This window comes from Lates calcarifer, linkage group LG7_1, assembly GCF_001640805.2.
Source record: "Lates calcarifer isolate ASB-BC8 linkage group LG7_1, TLL_Latcal_v3, whole genome shotgun sequence".
NCBI classification, from domain to species: Eukaryota; Metazoa; Chordata; class Actinopteri; family Centropomidae; genus Lates; species Lates calcarifer.
Genome location: NC_066839.1, coordinates 11,149,323 through 11,168,989, shown reverse-complemented (window position 1 = coordinate 11,168,989; position 19,667 = coordinate 11,149,323). Strand labels below are relative to the sequence as shown.

At 39.7% G+C, this 19,667-nt stretch overlaps 2 protein-coding genes across 3 annotated transcripts; one reads left to right on the top strand and one right to left on the bottom strand.

The window, feature by feature from the left end:
- acp1 (acid phosphatase 1) lies at window positions 1-11,109 on the top strand. 2 transcript variants are annotated; one of them, XM_018694568.2, is made up of 6 exons: window positions 1-88; window positions 792-865; window positions 1,643-1,756; window positions 6,485-6,546; window positions 7,361-7,466; window positions 10,790-11,109. In XM_018694568.2, the coding sequence occupies exons 1-6, from the start codon at window positions 46-48 to the stop codon at window positions 10,865-10,867; spliced, it is 477 nt and encodes a 158-aa protein (XP_018550084.1). In that variant the 5' UTR covers window positions 1-45; the 3' UTR covers window positions 10,868-11,109. The 2 variants fall into 2 exon arrangements, with proteins under 2 accessions (XP_018550084.1, XP_018550083.1); XM_018694567.2 differs by lacking the exon at window positions 1,643-1,756 and adding an exon at window positions 1,457-1,570.
- A 2,026-nt stretch (window positions 11,110-13,135) lies between these two features.
- On the bottom strand, window positions 13,136-18,660 carry LOC108895664 (ALK and LTK ligand 2). Its single transcript, XM_051071869.1, has 6 exons — window positions 16,874-18,660; window positions 15,842-16,278; window positions 15,372-15,425; window positions 15,084-15,164; window positions 14,889-14,963; window positions 13,136-14,084 (listed from the first exon to the last, which is right to left on the bottom strand). Exons 2-5 carry the CDS (start codon window positions 16,161-16,163, stop codon window positions 14,899-14,901), a joined length of 522 nt encoding a protein of 173 aa, XP_050927826.1. The 5' UTR covers window positions 16,164-16,278; window positions 16,874-18,660; the 3' UTR covers window positions 13,136-14,084; window positions 14,889-14,898.
- Window positions 18,661-19,667: the final 1,007 nt, after the last annotated feature.

The following is a 19,667-nucleotide window of genomic DNA, read 5'->3' as shown; positions in this document are numbered from 1 at the left end:
GTTGGCCGCTAGCTGCTGCGTCATAGAGGGCCCTTTAGAATCAACATGGCGGGCAGCAGTACGAAGTCGGTTTTGTTCATTTGCCTCGGTAAGAGAAGTTTTTAATCTAAAACAGGCTCATTAAAACAATTACTATCCAGTGCCCCAGTTTATATTGCCGTAGTACTATTAGGGCGTCGTTAGGTTTCACTAATTGAAGTGTTTCAGCTAGCTTGGTCACTCTATTAAATGAATGAGTGCGATGGTGTGAATACACTTTTCATGCTAGCTTGTTATTTTGAAACGGCAGCTGTCTGTCCAGGTGTGGCGGGAACAGGAACAAATCATGGTGTGTTTTTTTGAAACGCCGAGTAATGTTACCGTGATTCATTTCAGAGAGGAATTTTAATGTCAGCGTCTCGTAAACGGTCTCAGTCAGTTTACGACAGGTCAGAGTCCGCCTTGAAAGCTGCTCGGCTTTAACTCTTGCTGGACGCTCTGTAATGTGTCAACACTGTGATGGTGCAGGAGGTCGTACATATGTCAACAAGCCAGCAGTGGTTTACTGGATGTAACAGGATTTGGTTGACAAAATAAAAAAGAAAAACGTGAATCAGTTCATGATGTCAGGTTGTCAGAAGTAACAAAATTAAAAGATGTATAATGCTATTTTTGTCAGATGTATTGTGTAATTTAGCTGAACATTTAACTTCTAAATATCATGTATAGAGTGTATTTAGTTAATGTGTGTTACTCTTGGTAACTTCCTGATATGACTCATCACATCATATTTTGTTTGTGGTTTTGAACAGGGAATATTTGCAGATCCCCCATCGCTGAAGCAGTCTTCAGGAAGATGGCATCTGATGCTGGTGTTGTTGACAAGGTAATGTCATCATTAATTCATTATTACATTGTCTAAAATACATCCTATACATACATATACATTTAATTCTCTGGGAGTAAATCATTTAGCACAGCTGTCATATTAGCAACAGAAATAGTCTAAAGTGTTCAGCACACTAACTGATATGGGAAATTACAGATTATTTGTGGCAGATTAAAAAGTGATTGTGCTGGGTTTATAATCGCAGATTAAATGTAAAGAGACGCCTGGTTATTTACAGTACGTCCATACTCATACATGAAGTAGTGGTAACTTGAATTGCATACAGTACATTGATGTATATTGATGTAAGATGTGGAGTAACCACAGTAAAATTGTTTGTCATTATCAGACCTAATAGTCCATAATAGTGACCTGGCAGCAGCAGTCTGTGAAGATCATGAATAGTACAGGATGTGTTTAATTGCAAAAATGTTTGGCACAAGTTCTGGCTGTCGTGTCTCACCTCTCATTCTTTCCTCAAGAATACACCACTGTCCTGCAAATACTGCACCACCTACAACTTCTCTGTATGTGAGAACATGAGTCATTGTTGTTGTATTGTTGTTCCCCGTGCTCTGCTCTGCCTAGTGGAGGATAGACAGTGCTGCCACCTCCACCTATGAGATAGGAAACCCTCCAGACCACCGTGGCCAAGCCTGCATGAAGAGGCATAGCGTGCCCATGAGGCATGTGGCCAGGCAGGTATGACCACTACTCCTCTACACCTTCTTAGCAGTAGTTAGCGCCCCGTTTTTTTCCTCTCTGTTGTTGCAGTGGGTCATAGACAGTGCTGCCACATCCGACTGGAATATAGGCAGCTCACCGGACGCCCGTGGTCTGGCTTGCCTCAGGAAGCATGGCATTGAAACAACCCATAGGGCCCAACAGGTACAACCAGATGTCCCGTGGCTCCTCTCATCTCATTGATGTTTGTGTGTATGAGTGATGTTGGTAAGATGATACCTCATACATACATCGAGTGGCTGTTGCCCTTGACACTTATGACTAGAACTGGACCTAAAGTCCAAACACAGGTGATTCTATTCGCTTCCATTCTGTGTTCAATTATTATTACTTTTCTCAGTAAAAAAAAATTAAAAGAAAAGAAAAAATTGCGAAGTAGTAAATTGGCATCAGATTTTTACATTTTATTTTCTTTGCCGTCCATAACACACAAGATAACAACAGACACTACATAGATGGTTATACAAGAACAAAATAGATTGATAATCTAATGTAAAATAGGAAATTTGTTTATCATTGTAAATGTCATGAGTTTCTAATTTAATGTGAAATCAATACCAATATGACGCTTTTATATTTGTATAGATATCATTTGGTGCTATTGTTGTATTAAATTAGAATAACACCACAAGAACTACAAGTTAAGTTTTTTAAAATTTTCTGTATTTATTATCAGTAAAATGTATTAGCCTCTAAATCTGCAGTGGGATATGGCCTACTTTACTGAGAGATGTCTGCTTTGCATAAACTGGACTTGTGTGCCGTATTAGTCATTATTTAATTGCCGTGAGTTCTCTTTGTCTTGCTTTAATGATAAAATCGAGACCCATGTGACACATTTATATGGGAGTTGCCTTTGAACCCTCAGAGTGACAGATATTAACTCAATCTTACTATTAAAATGAGATGAGCAGAAGAAATAAAGTTCATTGTTTAGGCCCACAGCAAGTTTAGCCCAAACCTCAGATACAGTGACCTCTTGTGACAGTTAGGTGAACTCTGCAGGACGCAGCAGCTGAATTCAACTGCTCAAGGACAAAACAATATAGTTAAAGAGATCAAGTGACTCGTTCCACAGAAAAGAGTTTTAAACTTTGTTTAACAATATAAACTGTTTTAGCTTTATTTCAGCTTTAATGTAATCCTCCAAAGTTAAATCAGCAAAGTCAAGGAAGGAAGGGGGTAAGACAAAATGAGTGTTTTTAATGCTTTCACAGAATACAGAGGCATCACCAAATATTTGGTGTTTATAGTATATGTAGACCCATCTTTGTGTCCATCTGCTACTAATTTCTGTGCCATTTGAGCAGTTTAAAAATGTGTTTTTATTTCTCTGGCTTTGTAGTTCCTTTTTTTCTTTCTTTCTTTTTTAGACACATGTAATCTTTTCAGATTTTTTTTTCTTTGTAAATGCACCTATTTACAAAATATATGGTAATTTTATATTTTCTGATTGAAATGACAGTTTTCACAATTTTCCTGGCATGAATTTTGAAATAATAATGTTAACATATTGGATTTATTATGTGTTATATGTATATTTATTGTTTGCGAATAGTGATAAAGGACCTCTTGGCCAGGCCTGTTTCTCTACTGCTGTGCAAAATGATGGAACCCATAGTGTCTGTGAAATACTGATGAGGCTGATCTAGCAATCATTGTATCACCTCGCAGCATATGTTTCAAATCCTGAAACAGGCCTGAAATTACACCAAGATGTTTGTCCATGTAGGGCCTTCAGGCCTTATGCTGTTGCTGGCTTGTCCTCAGTGCAACTCCTACTCCCCTGTGCTGTTAAAACACTCTTTTAATGTTTTCCTGAGAGAACTTGGGTGTTTCACCTTGTGCTTGAGATCTGCCGTCTTGTCGGTTTGCCTGTCTGCAAACCCACTCAGTCAGAACCTCATCTAATCTCCTCAAAGCAGCAATGGGGAGGCTCGACCCTTGGCTTAAACCCAGCCAAATCCGCACAATGAGCTTTGACAAGTTTTTGCTCTTTCCTCTTTTCCTTTGTCACCCTTTTCATTTTTATCGCTGGCTTTTTCTCCCCCCCCTCTATTTTTTCCTCTCCCTGGTTTTTTACTCCATGAACTTAGCTGAACTCCTGCTTGTCAGCATCCAAGCAGAATGGCTGAATGGGAGATCATTTAAAAACCATGGTATCACCAAATAAACAAATGTGTTTGTTTGATAATGCAAACATGCTCCAAATTGAACGGTAACAGATTACGTGGAGTGTTTAGTGCCTTATCAAAACTTGCCTACCAGACATTAGATTTAAGAGTTGAAATTTTAACAACTCTTATGTTATCGCTGAATCAACATTTGAGGAATGAGTATCACTTTAGGCCAAAATACTATCATCCTGTTGCAATCATATTAATTGAACCTGTCATCAGTTTGGATTTGATGTTGTACAGATACAAACTGAGTTCTAGGTCTTTCCCAAAACCGTTACGAAAAGAAATGAATTATCTGTAACATGAGGCACTGACCCATTAGCAAGAGTCAATGGAAAAACAAAAAAATCTGTGTCTACTAACTGTAATAGACACTTTAAAATGTTCTTATAACTGCTTACAATTATATTGCGTTATAAACTATTAATTAAATATTAATGGGAACATGTGTCTTTATGAGGTAATTGTGTTAATATTTAGCAGTATGTAGTAAAACAAGTAGTAAATTTTTAAATGGTTAAGCTGATTTTAGTTTAAAGAAATTGTAAAGTAAATATTTTCCAGACTAGTTTTGGTTTTGATATTGTTATGGTATGTGGAGCAGTGGGTCCTTTTTCCTGCACACATTTTGACTTGTCATAAGTATGAAAAGCGCATATGTTACCAATAATATTAACTATGGCTCTGTTCTATTTATGTGCCCCAGTAAGACAGTGTGACAGTGAGTCAGCATGAACAATACCAGGGCCGTAAGACTGAAGCAGCTAAATGGAATTCAGCCATCATTAATTTTATTAGTCACATCTGTGCTTTTCCTACTGTGTCATGTCAAAATGTTTTCCGTGACAAGAGTCTATTAGAGATTATTTTCACACAATTTTTTCAATATCATCCCATCATATCTACCTCAGGGTTTTTTTCCATCTTCTTTTGGACTTACTGAACTTGAACTACACTATATGTGTGTCTCCTTGCTCATTCCTCATTCACAGTAAAAGCCTCCTAGTCCACTCTCAGCCAGATATCCGATATCAAACTAAGGTATCTGTCAGCCTTTTGAGCTGGGGGGTGGTGGGGGTTTCAACGGTTTCAGTTAGAGTGTGAGAACACGAGGTAGACAGGAGCTGAGAGATCAACAGCCTCTCTGATTATCATCGCCAGAGATTACCAGTGTGTGTGAAAGAAAGGGTGTGAGAGTGTTCAAATGGAAAATACAATGTTCAGACTCTAGCGGCTACAGCCAGACACGCAAATATAGACATGCTTTTGGTACAACTTAAAAACAGCCATAACAAACATCTGTTTAATCTTATGTTGTTACATTAATGGCCATAGCTGTTTCTGTTGAATGTATCTATAACTCAACATCGGGAATATTACAGGAGTTTTATTTGTGTCTTGTTCTTTTGTTCATCTCTTCTACTTCTCTTTTTTGTCTCTCTCTACCCTCAGTGCCTCCTCAAAACCCTTTAAAAGTATTCAGGGTGCTGGGCTGTTTTTTTAAAAATTTATTTATTTATTTATTTTATTGCTGCTTGTTCCATTAAATCATCACCCAGCACAGTGAGCACTTTGCACAACACCCCTCCGCATGCTCACAGATGTGCAGCTTAGGTCCATTTCATAACCAGGTTCTCCTGCTAGTCCAGAATGATGTTAAAGTTGTTATCCTTAAAATTTCAGTCCTGGTTGATTTGGTGACACACACGGTTACCATGGATACCACTGCAAAAACTTTTTTTTCCAGAAATACAACAAAGGAGCCTCTGGTGTATCTGTTAACAGCACAGCCAAACAACTTCAAGTTGACCAAATAGGTCAGACAGCAATAATTTCAACTGTGATCTGATTTCATGCTGTGCACAACTTGAGTAGTTTTCCACACAACAGCAAAGCACAATGAAGTTGGCTGCCTTGCTGAAGAGCAACAACTCTTCATGTGACAGCTCATTGTGGCTGCTCCTTCTTGTTTTTATTACTCCCTCTAAAAAATGAAAATGATACACTGACGAAAAAATGACGAACGGCTTGTGCTTCCTGTTCACAATAAGAGCCACCCAGTGTTCTGCCAGTTGAAAGCTTAAATGTGAGGCAGCTGCAGGAAATGTTCAGTTTGCATCAGCAGTAACTTAAAGGTGCCCTGTGGAGGGTTTTTTTTTGGTAAACAAATGTTACGCTTACATTCAGTGTTACTCATTTGAACAAATGTGTTGAATACATTTACAAGGCTGATTGTTTACATTCATTTTAACCAGCTTGCAGTCTTCTTCCTTTACTTTGGTAGTTCATTGCTGCATTATTTGGTGTGTTGCAGCCACCTTTAGAACAGTGCAATTGTGTGAAACCATTAGTGTTTTCTTAGTGGCGGAGTCCGCCAGTAATGGGGAAAACTTCTATTTAGCATGATAAATACAGAATGTGGGTAAAATGAGTGGTTACTGATGAAACATGCTCACCATAAACACAATCAAACAAGGGAATTGATTTCCTGAACAGCTTAAGGGCAACAACTTTAAATGTATATATCAATGACCACACTGTCTTTAGTGTTGTACTGAAAGTGATTGATTTGTACTGTATGAGATTGAACCCTCTCTGAAGGACCAGAGAGAGGCTCTGCAGGCTGTGCTGTGGTTCCACACTCAGCCAAAAGTAATATTTGTTTTGTTCTACATTTCTTCCCCACTTCCAGGTGACCAAGGAAGATTTCATGAGCTTTGAGTACATTCTCTGCATGGACGAGAGCAACCTGAGGTACAGTTGTTTCAGCCCACAACAACAGTGTTTACTCTACTTGTGAATTGTGTTTGGGGTCACAGTTGCGGAAAAACACTGGTGTCATGTGTTAAGTGTCCCATCTGACTTATTAATGGTTGCCTTGGTTTAAAAAAAAAACTCATTTGCCTTTAAAAGGGGTCAAGGCGGGTTGTCTTGCTAACGGTCCTCGACAGTGATTTGTGCTACTCCTTCTCATACGCAGGAAAATGGTGGTTACATTGAGCTATAAGTAACGTGTAGGTGAATGCCTCCCTTTAATGAGCAATATCCTTTCTTAAGCTGTTTCCAGAGGTCAAGGGGAGGGATATTTTTTGCTACTTTGAACGTTTAGGGATCATTTTGAGATCACATGCCTATGGTAGATCTGATCTGTAAGCAGCTTACTGAGTTCTTTGGATGCCTCGTCTTTGCTCTTTGTGCAGTTTTTTCCCCTTTCTCTCCCACTTTTTTTTCCCTCCACAAATGTTAAGCTGACCAGACTGAGAAAATGAGACCTTGTCCTAGACAAAAGGCTAATCTTTCCATGTTTAGCTTTCTTTAACAGAACCATTATATTAGTCATTTTAACTCCTGTATGTGTAACTTTGCAGGTATTGATATTATGGCATTGTTTTACTGTTTACTATAATATAAGATAAGACTGAGCTTGTGCCTTTCATCTAAATAACTGATAAAGACTTATATTCTTTCCCACCTTTTTTTTTGGTCCAGATTTCACATGTTAGATCCTTGTGCATTTTCACTGTTTCTCTGGTCTCCTGGATTTACGTGCTTTCTCTTGTCTTCACAGTGACTTGAAAAGGAAAGCAAACTCTGTGAAAAACTACCGAGCTAAGATCGAGCTTCTTGGTTCATATGACCCTCAAAAGCAGCTGATCATCAAAGACCCATATTATGTAAGTATTCAAGTAAATTCTCATGTTGAGTATTGTCAGGCATAATAAAGATGATTCAGTGTTTGATCTTAATGATCCCCACATTGCAAGGATATATTGAATATTTCTGAGGCAGCAGGACTGTCCAGTAGTATCAGTCAAAATAAATTGAATGAGTTTGGGAACTCAAAAATCAAGCTGTTTTTGATCCAGGACAATAAATTTAATTTTCTCAGTGTTTATTTCCCAAAGTCATTACTGCTCATGTGAACTACAATGCAAATATGGAGGAGTTAAACTCGGTCCTAGTTCTAAAAACCATGGCATCTTCCTTTATTACCATGGACTATTATAATTTATTTTGTGTCAAACCCTCAATCACAAACCTGCTGCTATAAAATCTGACTAGTGCACCAAACATATAGAAATCTACATTTGTAAATAATCATATCGACTTAGACCCGCTTACACCCTTTGGTATTATTTATTAGAGGCATAACAAAGTAAAACACTCATAAACTTAGTTATTCTGCTTCATGACTGTGAATGTGGTTTGATCTGATTATTTGATTGACCCCCCAGGTGTCATCAAATTTTGATTAAAATTTTGCTAAATCCTGATTGGAGCATGGAGGTATGTTTCTTTTTCCTGAGCCCTGCCCACCTCAAACCTTTGTAGCAGCAAAGTTTATGCTCATGGGAGACCCATTGCTCATAGTTGGAAACCAATTGAGAAGAACATGAAATTTAGAATGTAAAATTGTTTGATGGTGCATGGTGAATGTAAACTGTCAATAGTGTTTGGAAATAAGACAGAAGAATGTCATGTTCTCTTCCTTCAGTGGCTGTGCACCTGTTCAAAATATTACATATCCGGAGATGGGTTTTTATAGACAAGAAAAAGAACAGGAAATGTTACACAGTGGAGTTACTTGGAGTTTATTTAAAGATCACAGTATTGGACAGAACATGTCAGTCTTCAGGTGCATGTGGTAGTTCTGGAGAGAATTCACTCTCCACAGGGAGTGATGAGATCATGTCCAGGCATGTTTCATGAAATAAACAGCACCATAACAAAACACAGTGGACCATAGCACTGAAATGGCAGCACAGTTGGTTGCTTGTTCACCTGATTTGAATAATTTCTGCCATCAGAAAGTAGTTTTACAACCTTTCCAGATCAGTAAACACCATATTAAATGACTTTTACTACTACTACTCATACTATGTAGTATGAGTGAAATGTCTCGACAACTATTGGATGAATTGCCATGGAATTTACACAGCTATTACACTTGGACATCACTGTTTGCCTTTTCACGCTCCATGGCTCCCTCATCTCTTTTGTTCCTTACATGCTTTCTCTGCAGTTAAAAGTCCTGCCAATGATTTGTTCATAGGACCTTGGCTGCTTTTTATGTTCTTGTGGGTTATGAGTGTGAAAAGGCAAGAGTGGGGAAAATTGGACAGAGTAAATGTTGAGGAAGATTTGAAAATGTGATGATAAGTGATGATAACTAAGAAATATATATACATCTTCCTAGGGATAGGCAAGCTCTTTTTTTTATTTTCATAACTTATGTTATGAAAATGAAACTTCTATAAATAGATAGTAATGTAGCTCAAAAAGTAATAATTTCCTGTGTGGTCTTGATGGAGAATGTGCGGCTGGAGCTCTGTTGGCCTAATAGTAATGTATTTATGCCTCTCTTGTGGAACTAGGATCCCAAGATAAAACAGTCATCAAATTATTAGTGATGTGGCTGGAAGAAAGGAGGTGGTTGACCACAGTTTATGTGACTGTAGTCAGTTGTTTTAATTTGTCTCATATTTTGGCTTTGAGCACCATGTTTCCATGTTTGTTTTCGTGTGGCTCTTTTTGCCAAAAGAAGGAGAGAATGAATGCTCCTTACGGCCAGTGTGGTTTGGACACTTACAGAATATCTGATTGTGTTCCCTCGCCAACAACCACATAACGGAGCCAGGCGGTCACTGTCAGTGTATCATGAGATGTATGTTTTCTTGACCATTTTTTAATTTAACACTTAACAGTTCTAAGTTTAGCTTTAAAGGCCTTGAAAACCCAAGGTCTTAACAGATTTCAGTAATTTATTATAGCAGCCATTTAAATACTTCCACATTAGTTTACACAATTATAAACAACATTTTATTTCTGCAGTAATTGCACCACCAGGCCTGTTTTTAGCTATGGTTAGTACATGGCTAAAGTAGCACAGTGTGGCTGGTCCAGACTGAAACATCTTAACAACTGCAGGATCGATTATCATGAACTTCTTTCAGTGTCCTTAGAGGATTAATTCTAAGTACTTTGGTGATCTTCTGTTTTTTCCTCTAACACCACTATGTAGTATAAGTGAAATGTCTCGACAGCTATTGGATGGATTTCCATGGAATATGGCCAAACCTCCACCCCTGCCAATTCTCAAATTGCCTGTTACTGTTTGGTTTCTTACCAAATACCTGCAAAACTGACATCCCAGTAGTTGAGAACACTACTGTGTCTAAGTACTCCCTCACCAAGTCATTACCGTGGATGTAGACTCAGCTATTTTAGTATTTCATATTTTGCATAGTTGTGTTTAGAACTGAAACATTTAATCAGGTAGTCCATTAATAGAAAGTTATTCCACAACTACTCACAACTAATAATTGATTCATAATTTTAGTCATTTTTCAAGCAGAAATGCCAAAGAAATCCCTGGCAAAAGCTCTTGTGAAAATTTTGAAATTCATTCATTTTCAATAATCTCCCACCAATGCCTCAGTTCACTCATGAGCTAGTGGGTTGGGACATATCCAACTAATGACAGACTTTGAAATAATGAGGTTTTTCTTCAGCTAGAAAGGTTTTTCCATATCAATCTATCAAGGTTTCAGCAAATAACTTATCTCTCTGAACCCTCAAGACCAGAATTTCAAAAGTCCTCCTGCTGATTTTGGCAGTGTATTGGTCCCATAAGACAAGCTGCTTTACCAAATTTGAGTGTGGGCTTCAGCACTCAAGACACTGAAGCCAGTTGGAATCAGTATAGGAGCAGTTTCCTTCAGAACAATTTCACAATTTGGTACTCAGTGGGGAGCAGAAATAATTTACCAGTTGACTAAGAAACTGACATTTTATTATGTTTTTTTTTTTTACTTTTTCAAACCACATCACAGAGTGCGCTCTACATGACTACAGCCACAGCATATTGGATATTTGTTTTTAAATTTTTTACCACCACTATAAAAAAACAAAAATCACATCTATGTAATTATTCAGCTCTTAGTGTTTAGCTGAAATTTTAATTTCCCCTTTCTTCCCTTTACGTTTTGTCTCTTAGGGGAGTGATGAAGACTTTGAAAAGGTGTACGAACAGTGTGTACGCTGCTGCAAAGCCTTTCTGGAGGCGAACTCCTAACAACGTCCGACACAAAACAGTCCTTCCTGAGTCTGTTGGATAAACATGAATAATCAACCAAATATGTTTTGGCCGTGTCATACAAGCACTCATCACTATAACCCTGTTGTGGATGTCATGGAACACACTTTGTTTCGGTGTTGTAAATGTTATACAAACCACACATTGTGTAGGTTTAGAAGAATGCTACAAGTTTGTAGACTGTAAATTCAGGTGATTAATAAATACATAACTTAAGTTCATCTTAATATTTTTGTACATTTTTTTACATGATTGAGGATATCCTGCAAATGATGCATGACTTGACATCTTAGGTCCACAGGTCAAAGATTGAGACTAGGGTCAAAGCCAAAATACTAATCTTCCTGGGTATTTTGTTGCACTGCTTTTTGTTTTGTTTCCTGAGCTGCTCCTACAGAGATATTCCAACAAATAGGAGACATGAGGAATGTTCCTGCTATTTACAGATACTTGATTATTCTGCTGTGAACTAATCACCGCTTAAAATGTGGTAGTTCTACACTCATCAGTGCCAATCCAAATTACCATTCCTTGTGATTTGCTTTCACACAGTAGAGTTGTAATTTCACCACACTGCAGTGAGAACATTGAAAGGGGCCTGTAAAACATTAAATGAGGGTGGAGTTAAAGGAAAGATGGACCAAATGGTGACTGGAGGGTTTCCAGTTGTTGAAGTATTGTGTTTTTTAGGGTGGTTTCCATGTCTGTCTATCTGTGCTAGCATTAGGGCCATGACTGTGAAGGATCTGTGAGACAGACCTTGACTCAATTTGGTTTCAAAAAGGGCTCGGGGAGACTTTTGAACATATTATGGTGCAATTTGTCTTTTGTTTGGTGTTGAAACAAAGCACACCAGGCAAAGTAATTCCCAAATGCCAGGCAACATGAGAAATGCTAGGAGCTACTTTACATGCCAAACAACCTATACAAATACACTCACCAAGATATAATGTGTAATTAGTGAGCCTTGGAGGTGCTGACTATGGCTGTCAAAAATAGTCAAAAAACTTTCTAACTACTCTTCCTTGACCTTAATGGAAAATGTCATGAGGGTGAGGAAAGAAGAACTGATAAAGACTTCTGAAAAGACAACCATGGTGGTGGGAGAATTTGACTGTGCTTACACTAGGCAACATAATTATGCAATGTACTAGACAGCAGTTGCTGGAGATGTTGCCATCACAAGGAATTGTGGTGGTTCCTTTTGTACAGGATGATTCATAGTGTACTGTTTGCTAAAGGAGTTAAGAGAGGAAGCACTGAAGCTCCTTTCCTTACAATCTAGAGAATTTGATCAGCTCTTATCATGGCTGCCATTCAGATACTTATGGGTCACTTCACTCTATTAGGAACTCCTAAGCAAAACCACTATTCAACCTCAGCCTTTGTTACTTTTGAACAGAGACCAGCTCTTTTCCCCCATTCCTAGTCTCTGTGCTAAGCTAAGCTATATTGCAGCTGGATATAGCTTCTTATTAGTGTACAGGAAGGAGTAAGGCATCAATCTTTGTCTAACTCTCTGAAAGAAATTGAATCAGCATATCTTTCAAAATGCAAAACTGTTCCTTTAAAGGTCAGCCAAGCAGCATGAATGTTTTCTTGTTATTTAACCCAAACAAACTGTTTTTCTAATCAAATACTTGCTCTATGAAATATTCACTATACCGGAGGTGCATCTAGCGGTGTGGTGATGCAGACTGACGTTTCTGCCTCCGCTCCAATACAATAAAAATGAATGGAATTTCATTTGTGGTACTCACAGCTCTAAAAAAATTATATGCAGGACATTCTACAGAAATGTCTGAATTGGGTTTCAAAAATTAGGAAAAAAACCAAAAAAGGAAGATGTAATAAAGGGTCATTTCACTCAAATCACTGAGAACAACATCTTATTTAACCAAGTTTTCCCATTAGTCACTGTCTTGGATAATCCACAGAATACACTGGTGAACTGACCCTTTAAAAGCGACTTCTCTCCAAATCTGCATATTTTCATGACTGAAATATTCACACTCACATTCTGGTAAGAGTTCAAGCAAAAAGCGATTTTGCAACAACTCCTATTTTAAACAAAAAAACGCTTCACTCTCTCTGAGTTGACCTTTTTAAACAGTCTATAAAAACAGTGGGAAGTCTGCTGAATCTGTAGTCTCAGGACTCGATCCAGTCATGTGCTCATTCGGAGAGATTTCTTCATTACAGGACAGGAATGTAAAAACAGAGTAGTGCACGAGACAACAAAGACCATTCATATTTGTACCAATCTTATAATTTATTTAAATATATTTAATTTTTAAATATATATATTTATATACATATATATGCATTTAACACCCATTTGATAAATGCTAGTCACTTTAATTTATGGTAGATAGGCGGATTCCTCTTATGCTTTGTTTTACAGTATGTACATGTTTCTCCTGGTTTTAATGGTCATGGCCTACATTATGTACAGTGGAACCTTGTGACACTTCAAATATATAAATATAGACTGTACCACGTTATACCAAGATCCACAGGAGGGATGTGACTTACAACCGCCACTTCGTTTTTAAACATGTCTCTCAGAGAAATGTTCATGCAATTAATAATTTAATCACAGTTCTTTTCTCAGTGTGAGCACAAGTGGGTGAAATTATGTCGTGACTGCCAGCCGGGGGTCTGTGAGAGCTTTTTCGTCTGCGTAATAGGTAGTGCAGTAGTAGAAGGGATGGGCTCAACCCAGAACACTCATACAGAGCGGACCAATCGCAGAAGGCCAGTCATACTCAAAATAGTACATTTGGATTTTGCTCTTTTCTTAAAAGAAATGAACAAAATAAAAATATGCAATCCCTTTTTTCTGGTTTAGCAACATCTTTTTGGATGCCAGCAGGGAATTAAAAAAGTCCCTGTGTTTGTTTCTCTCGGCCACTTGTTTCTTTTTCCTTCTCCTCTCTTCAGTTTCACCATCTTTATCTTGGTCTGGTTTTGTTGCCTGGTTGCTCCCTCGTGGTGACAGCTAACCATCGAGGCCCAGCCAGAGTGGTGGGTGGCAGTAATCCATGCCTTAGCAGAACAGACCTCTTTGAAGGACAATGCTGTGCCTAATATCAGTCGGGGATGGTCGGAGTGTTTTAGGCTTCCCTCTTACTGTCCAAGGCACTTTTTTCCCAAGTTGTCTTTTTTTTCTGGAGAACTTGTGTTTGGCTTTGACCTGCAATAAAGAGGAAGTGAAATTCAGCACTGTTTCCAACTTGGCAACACCTGACAAATTCTTTCCTCCCCAAAAAGAATCGTGAACAGTAAATCAAGAAACTTGATTTGCCGCAGATCTGCTGCTCTCACTGTGCCGCTGCTAGGGTGTGTGTGTATCGACACAGCACGCCTATCACCACTGTGAACAATTGCCTCAGTGTCTCCAGAAAAACATGATCTTTACTCTGTGAACTTAAACTCTTATTTGCACAAATGGTATTTACATCTTTTAAAGATGTAAATACCACACTATAAAAATACACCATTACAAGAAAAAGTATGTCAAAAAAAATTAGTTAAGTAGAAGTATGTAGAGTCAATATAGTACTAAATATGTGGAAAGGCCTCTTTTGTAGTATTATGTTATTATGTATAATATTGGGTTATTATTGGTCCATCAGTGCGTAAATAGCATTTTATTGCTGTAGCTGGTCAAACTATCTTTAACTCATTTGTACACCCCTGGGTAATTACATTTTTAACAGTGCATCTTTATAAAGTGATGGTAGTTAGGATGTAACATCTTATTTTTACAGCCTGATATTGTTAGTCTCACATGAGTGAATGATCTGAATGCTTCCTCTGCCACTGCCACCTTGTCACATGAAACTTTGAAACTTGAATTATTTAACAAATGACATGTATTACTCACACACAAACATCATGTGCGCTGGCCTGGCTACTCTGTTTTCTACATGCAGCAATTCAACAGCATAAGACATTTATGTTTGAATTAGAGTTGAATACATTATACTCATAGTACCTTGTGTGTGCTACCCCTCTGTGCACTGCAGGCTGCCGGCTAGCCGCGTGAGAAGCCGCGCACATCTTTTGAAGTCTGAGAAGAGAAGAAGAAATGGAGAAACAATGAGTGGTTGCTTTTCAAACAGTGTGTTGACACTGGATCAACAGAATCATTCCTCATACTGTAAAGAGGGCCAGTGTAGTCGCAGCTTACATGCAGGTATCGTGCAGTCTCTGGTGTGGTGGTACACCCTGTACACTTGCTTCCTGCACTTAGGGCTGAAGTAGAGTGGACCTGAAAGAAACGAGAAACGAGAAATGGCTTTAAGATCATCTTCAGCTCCGCAGCCACCTGCACTAACATCTGCTTTACAGCCATTATCTAAGACTGTCATTCACTTTTCACACCTCAGTCCTATGACAGGGTCTCCTTCACTTTCTCACACCTGACACAAAAACAACTTAAGCACCAGTAGCACAGTAGTTTGCAGCGATGCCTTACCTGTTATATGTTTCAGGAACTTCTCCTTCTTTCTGAGATCTCTGGGGAAAACAACTGTGGAAAGAGACAAGACGGGAAAGTGTCAGAATGAGAGAAGGCCTAGTAACATTGATTTTCTGATCATCCATCACATCAGCTAAATCAAGGATTTTTTTTCATAAATGAAGGCAAGTATCCAAAACAAATAGACTACTATTGATGAAACTGCATAAAGGGTCAGTTCACCTAAATGTAAAGTAATATCTGATCATGTAGATAGTTTTGGTGCCGTCTTTCTAGGTCTTGATGCGTGTAAGGAAATGTTGCAACAACCCTTTAACTCTATCTCCCCTTCTATCAGTCTATAATGTCTTTGTGAAATGGATTTAAAACATATTCCAGCAGGCTACATCCGTCTTAACACCTCCTCCACCTCCATCCTCATGAGATCCAACACAAGGGTCCCGCCCTGGCGACGAGCCGCCACTCACCGACAGCCTGATCTCCCCTGTCTGCTTTCAAGTTGCGTAAATCCTTTGGCTCCGCCGGAGACGTCCTCACCCGCGACGTTAACGGGGCTTCCGTTTTCGCGCTGTGTCGAGCCCGGCTCTCCTCCACATGTTTAACGATGTCCACCATCCTCCACAAGTCCTGCTGCTGCTCCTGCTCATGCTGCTGCTGCTGCGCGTTCCTGCCGGTCGCGGCCGCCGACGGAGCCGCCGACGACGACGGCGCGCTCTCGCCGCAGTGGCCGGTAAGCGTGCACATCAGTAGCACCAGTCCCATAGTGAAGTGCTTACGCAGTCCGTTCATAGCTCCCGTGCAGTGAGAGAGTAAGAGAGGGAGATGTAGGGAGAGGAGGAGGAGGGAAAAAAAAAAGCGAACTCCTTGTCCAACGCCTCTGGGGACAAAAAGTTAAACCGGACACCTGCAGGAGAGATCCAGGAGAAATGTCAAACCAATGTGCTTCTCATATAATTTACTTTTAAATGACCCAGATCCCCATCACACCCGCTGAGAACACAGCGAGCAGCATTTTAACCGCTGACTGATACTGTCAAAGTCACAATAAACACCAAGATCAGACAAACACATTTCCTTCATCTCTGGTTTAGAAAAATCACATTTGGCAAGTGCACACGCACACAGAGCATGAGAATCTCGGTGCAGTGTGCGCACTTTGTGCAACAACAGCAAGTTGTTAACTTTTCAAATGAGCTTCTATATGTATGCCAAACTTGTTGTTTTTTCTTGTTAATGGCTACAGCTATTTTGGTCACACCACTAGCGTAAGTATAGGTTTGGTAGAAAGCTATAATGCCTTGGCGACAAGGCACATGTGGCTGAGTTATTTTTTAATGTAGGTAGAGTTGTCTACATGTTCGGTGAGTTTTCTTCTGCGAAAGACACCTGAAGATTCTTTACACTTTATCACAGCCAGGCAAGTCGATGTCAACACGAGCAGCAAGACGTTTTTAAGAAGAAATGATGTTTTATCTGATCAAAATGAAGTATATCATTACCGTCAGGCGTCTTCAAATGCTCCTCAAAAGTCCTGTGCTTCCAGCAGTGATGGAAATGGAAATGAAGAACTGTGCGCAACTTTCGTTAAGGACTCCTGCTTCTATCCGGTCCGGAATATGTCCTCTTAAAATCTTGCTCTTTTGCTGGAGGAGAAAAAAAAAAATCAAAGCTTCTGAAGTCATATGAGTACTCGCTGAGCATCCGCGTTCATCCCCTGAACACAGGCCGACTGTGGTAGGGAGAGAAAGTGGACGAACAGCAAGAAGGATCCGGGGCTCCAAGTCCTCGCTGTGCGTCCTCGTCCTGGAGTTTGCAGTTATCAGTCTTCTCGACTCCCTCCCTCCACGAAAGTAAACCTCACTTTTTATGCTGTCTCGCCAACGTGGTGACCTGTCCCTTGTGACTTTACTCCGCCGTGTCTGCGATATTAATATGATCAATAATAATAATAAGCGGAAAGTCCACACGAGTTGACTGACCATCACTTGAACGCTGCGTGAAGTTTTCTGCGCCCCCCTCCTTTCCGTTTCTCCATTTATCTGTGCGATACGCGGTTACAGGAAGCCTTCCTTTCTTACTAATACTTCCACTGAAATTCCCAATCAGCCCAGCATAGAGCGCAGATACCGGCATCTTAGTGGAAATGCTCCCTTATCGTTTTTGAGATTCTCGTGACCTCATTTAGAGCCATTGCGCGCTTGACATCCATCAAGGGAATTGAAACGCAATTACGTTTAAGGATGATTCTTTGAAAATTAATTACGCACGCTTTGAAAACTTATTGCCCTGTAGTTTCTGTCAGAGCATCCGACTGCACAGCACAACTGAGGTTTACAGATGGTTTCTCCTCCTTGGAGGTTAGTCTGTACTAGTCTACTGCGGTTGGTACAGCTTTCTTTAAGTCAGGGCGTGTAATTGGCTCCCATTGCCCCCCTCCAGCCCACCCCGCAAATCTCCCTGACTGGCCAGGCTTGAGAAACCTTTAGTTTACTATAGTATGAGTGTTTCAAATCTATAGGGATATATTAATGCAGCCTCACAACTCAAAACATATAATTTCATTAAAGCAAAGGTGCAAAAAGTGTAACCTTTGAGTCCTCCTGAAATTGCCACAAATATTTCTCACATATTTTTTGCCCCTTTTCGCCATTATCTGATCTGTGCGGGCTACCTGTTACAACGACTTGGACTTAGGTGTTTTCACTGCATGACTCTGTCACGTAACTCCTGTGGCCGCCGTGCGTAAAGTAAGACCTTGGTGCTGAAAGGACAGCGCGCACTGTCACCCAGCTCCAAAACCTCTCCTCTGAACAGACTGAGCTCTGTGTTTGCTCAGGAGAAATGTTTTTTTTTTTTTGTGGTTATGCCTCGGATGCAGATGAATTTTATCGACCAAAAATGATGACAAAAAGTATGGACGATATTTGGTTTCTCTGGTGATTCACGCCAGGATGAGTTGTCTTGTTTTTGAGAGGATGGATTTAACTTTCTCCTTCTGGAAGTGTTATGAGAAATCCAATGACACTGTAAAGCTGTGAGCCAGGGCTGTTTACATTTATGCAGGTGATCTCTGATGTTTGCTGCTAGGTAACCATTGCAGTTTGGTCAGGTTACGGGCCAGGTAGGTTCCACTAGGTCGGAGAAGAGGAGGAAGACAACCGCTTGACAATCCAAATTCTTAGCCCGTTTATGACCTCTGACATAACTGTGGAGGACTAAAGTTAATGCAGTTTTCCTTCATAAAACAATTAAGTTTATGATTACTATTGCCATAAAAGCTGAACTGCAACGTTATAATGTAACAGATACAAAACTTGTAATAACATTTAATTAAGGCACAATGAGAAGTGCACTTAACCATTTTAGACTGATGTATGAATTTCCCTCTGAAAAGGGACATTTTATTTATTTTTGCAGAATCTGAACTGCAAATCATCTGTCATTCATCAAATATTATAATGGATAACAGATTGGATAAACATTTCTTGAATTTACTGAGACATTAAGTATTTAGAGGCAGTAGTTTCAGCAGGGGGCGTCATTCTGCAATCACTGCACATTAAAATCATACAAATGTTATTCATATTTGTACAGTCTTCTGGTCTCCACTCTCAGAATGCCGGGCTCCTGTCTGTCCACAGAGTTAAAGAGAAGACAGCAGGCTGCTGGAGTGTGTTTCTATCATGCCCCCTTCTCTGAAACAACCTCCCTGCTGACACCATACTGTCTGACTCTGTTGAGCCACTCATCTTTATGCCTTAACTTTCAGTCAGTAGCTTATTCTTTGATTACTTCAGGCCTGGCACCTGTTACCGCTCTCCCACTGGCAGGTCAGTCTCAGTCTCAGTTAATCCATTAAAACCTAGCGCGCACAGCACAGTCCATGTTGTCCTGCAGGCGAGGTTACTGTAAACTCTCTGATGACCACTGCGTCTCTCCAGCCCTCCACTTGTTTATTCCCTCAAGCACACAAGCGTCCTCCGTGTCAGACTCTCCCTCTGTGTGTTTGTTTCGTTCTCCTAGACGTGTGAATGATGTGCTTGGTTTTGCCTCTTGTATATTTGTGTAGTCTGTCCTCCTTCTAGGGGTTCATGGTGGAGAGGAGATTGTGTGGCTCAGGTCCTGTCTGTTGCATGATGGTCTCCCAGATCATATTGAAAGACGAATACCTCTCAGTTGTCCTTCCTGAGGTTTCTCTAATTTTTTGGGGAAGTTTTTCCTTATCGGATTCAGGATCTAATACAAGACAGTGTTGGAATGCTGTACAGATTGTTAAGCCCCTTGAGGCAAATT

Excerpts from the sequence above, each read along its gene's own strand:
- acp1 (XM_018694568.2), top strand. The coding sequence starts at position 46 with ATGGCGGGCAGCAGTACGAAGTCGGTTTTGTTCATTTGCCTCG. Across the intron at positions 1,757-6,484 it reads CAACCCATAGGGCCCAACAG|GTGACCAAGGAAGATTTCAT; the intron begins GTACAACCAGAT and ends CCCCACTTCCAG. Across the intron at positions 7,467-10,789 it reads TCATCAAAGACCCATATTAT|GGGAGTGATGAAGACTTTGA; the intron begins GTAAGTATTCAA and ends TTTGTCTCTTAG.
- LOC108895664 (XM_051071869.1), bottom strand. The coding sequence starts at position 16,163 with ATGAACGGACTGCGTAAGCACTTCACTATGGGACTGGTGCTACTGATG. Across the intron at positions 15,426-15,841 it reads CAGGGGAGATCAGGCTGTCG|TTGTTTTCCCCAGAGATCTC; the intron begins GTGAGTGGCGGC and ends CTCTTTCCACAG. Across the intron at positions 14,964-15,083 it reads AGACTGCACGATACCTGCAT|ACTTCAAAAGATGTGCGCGG; the intron begins GTAAGCTGCGAC and ends TTCTCTTCTCAG.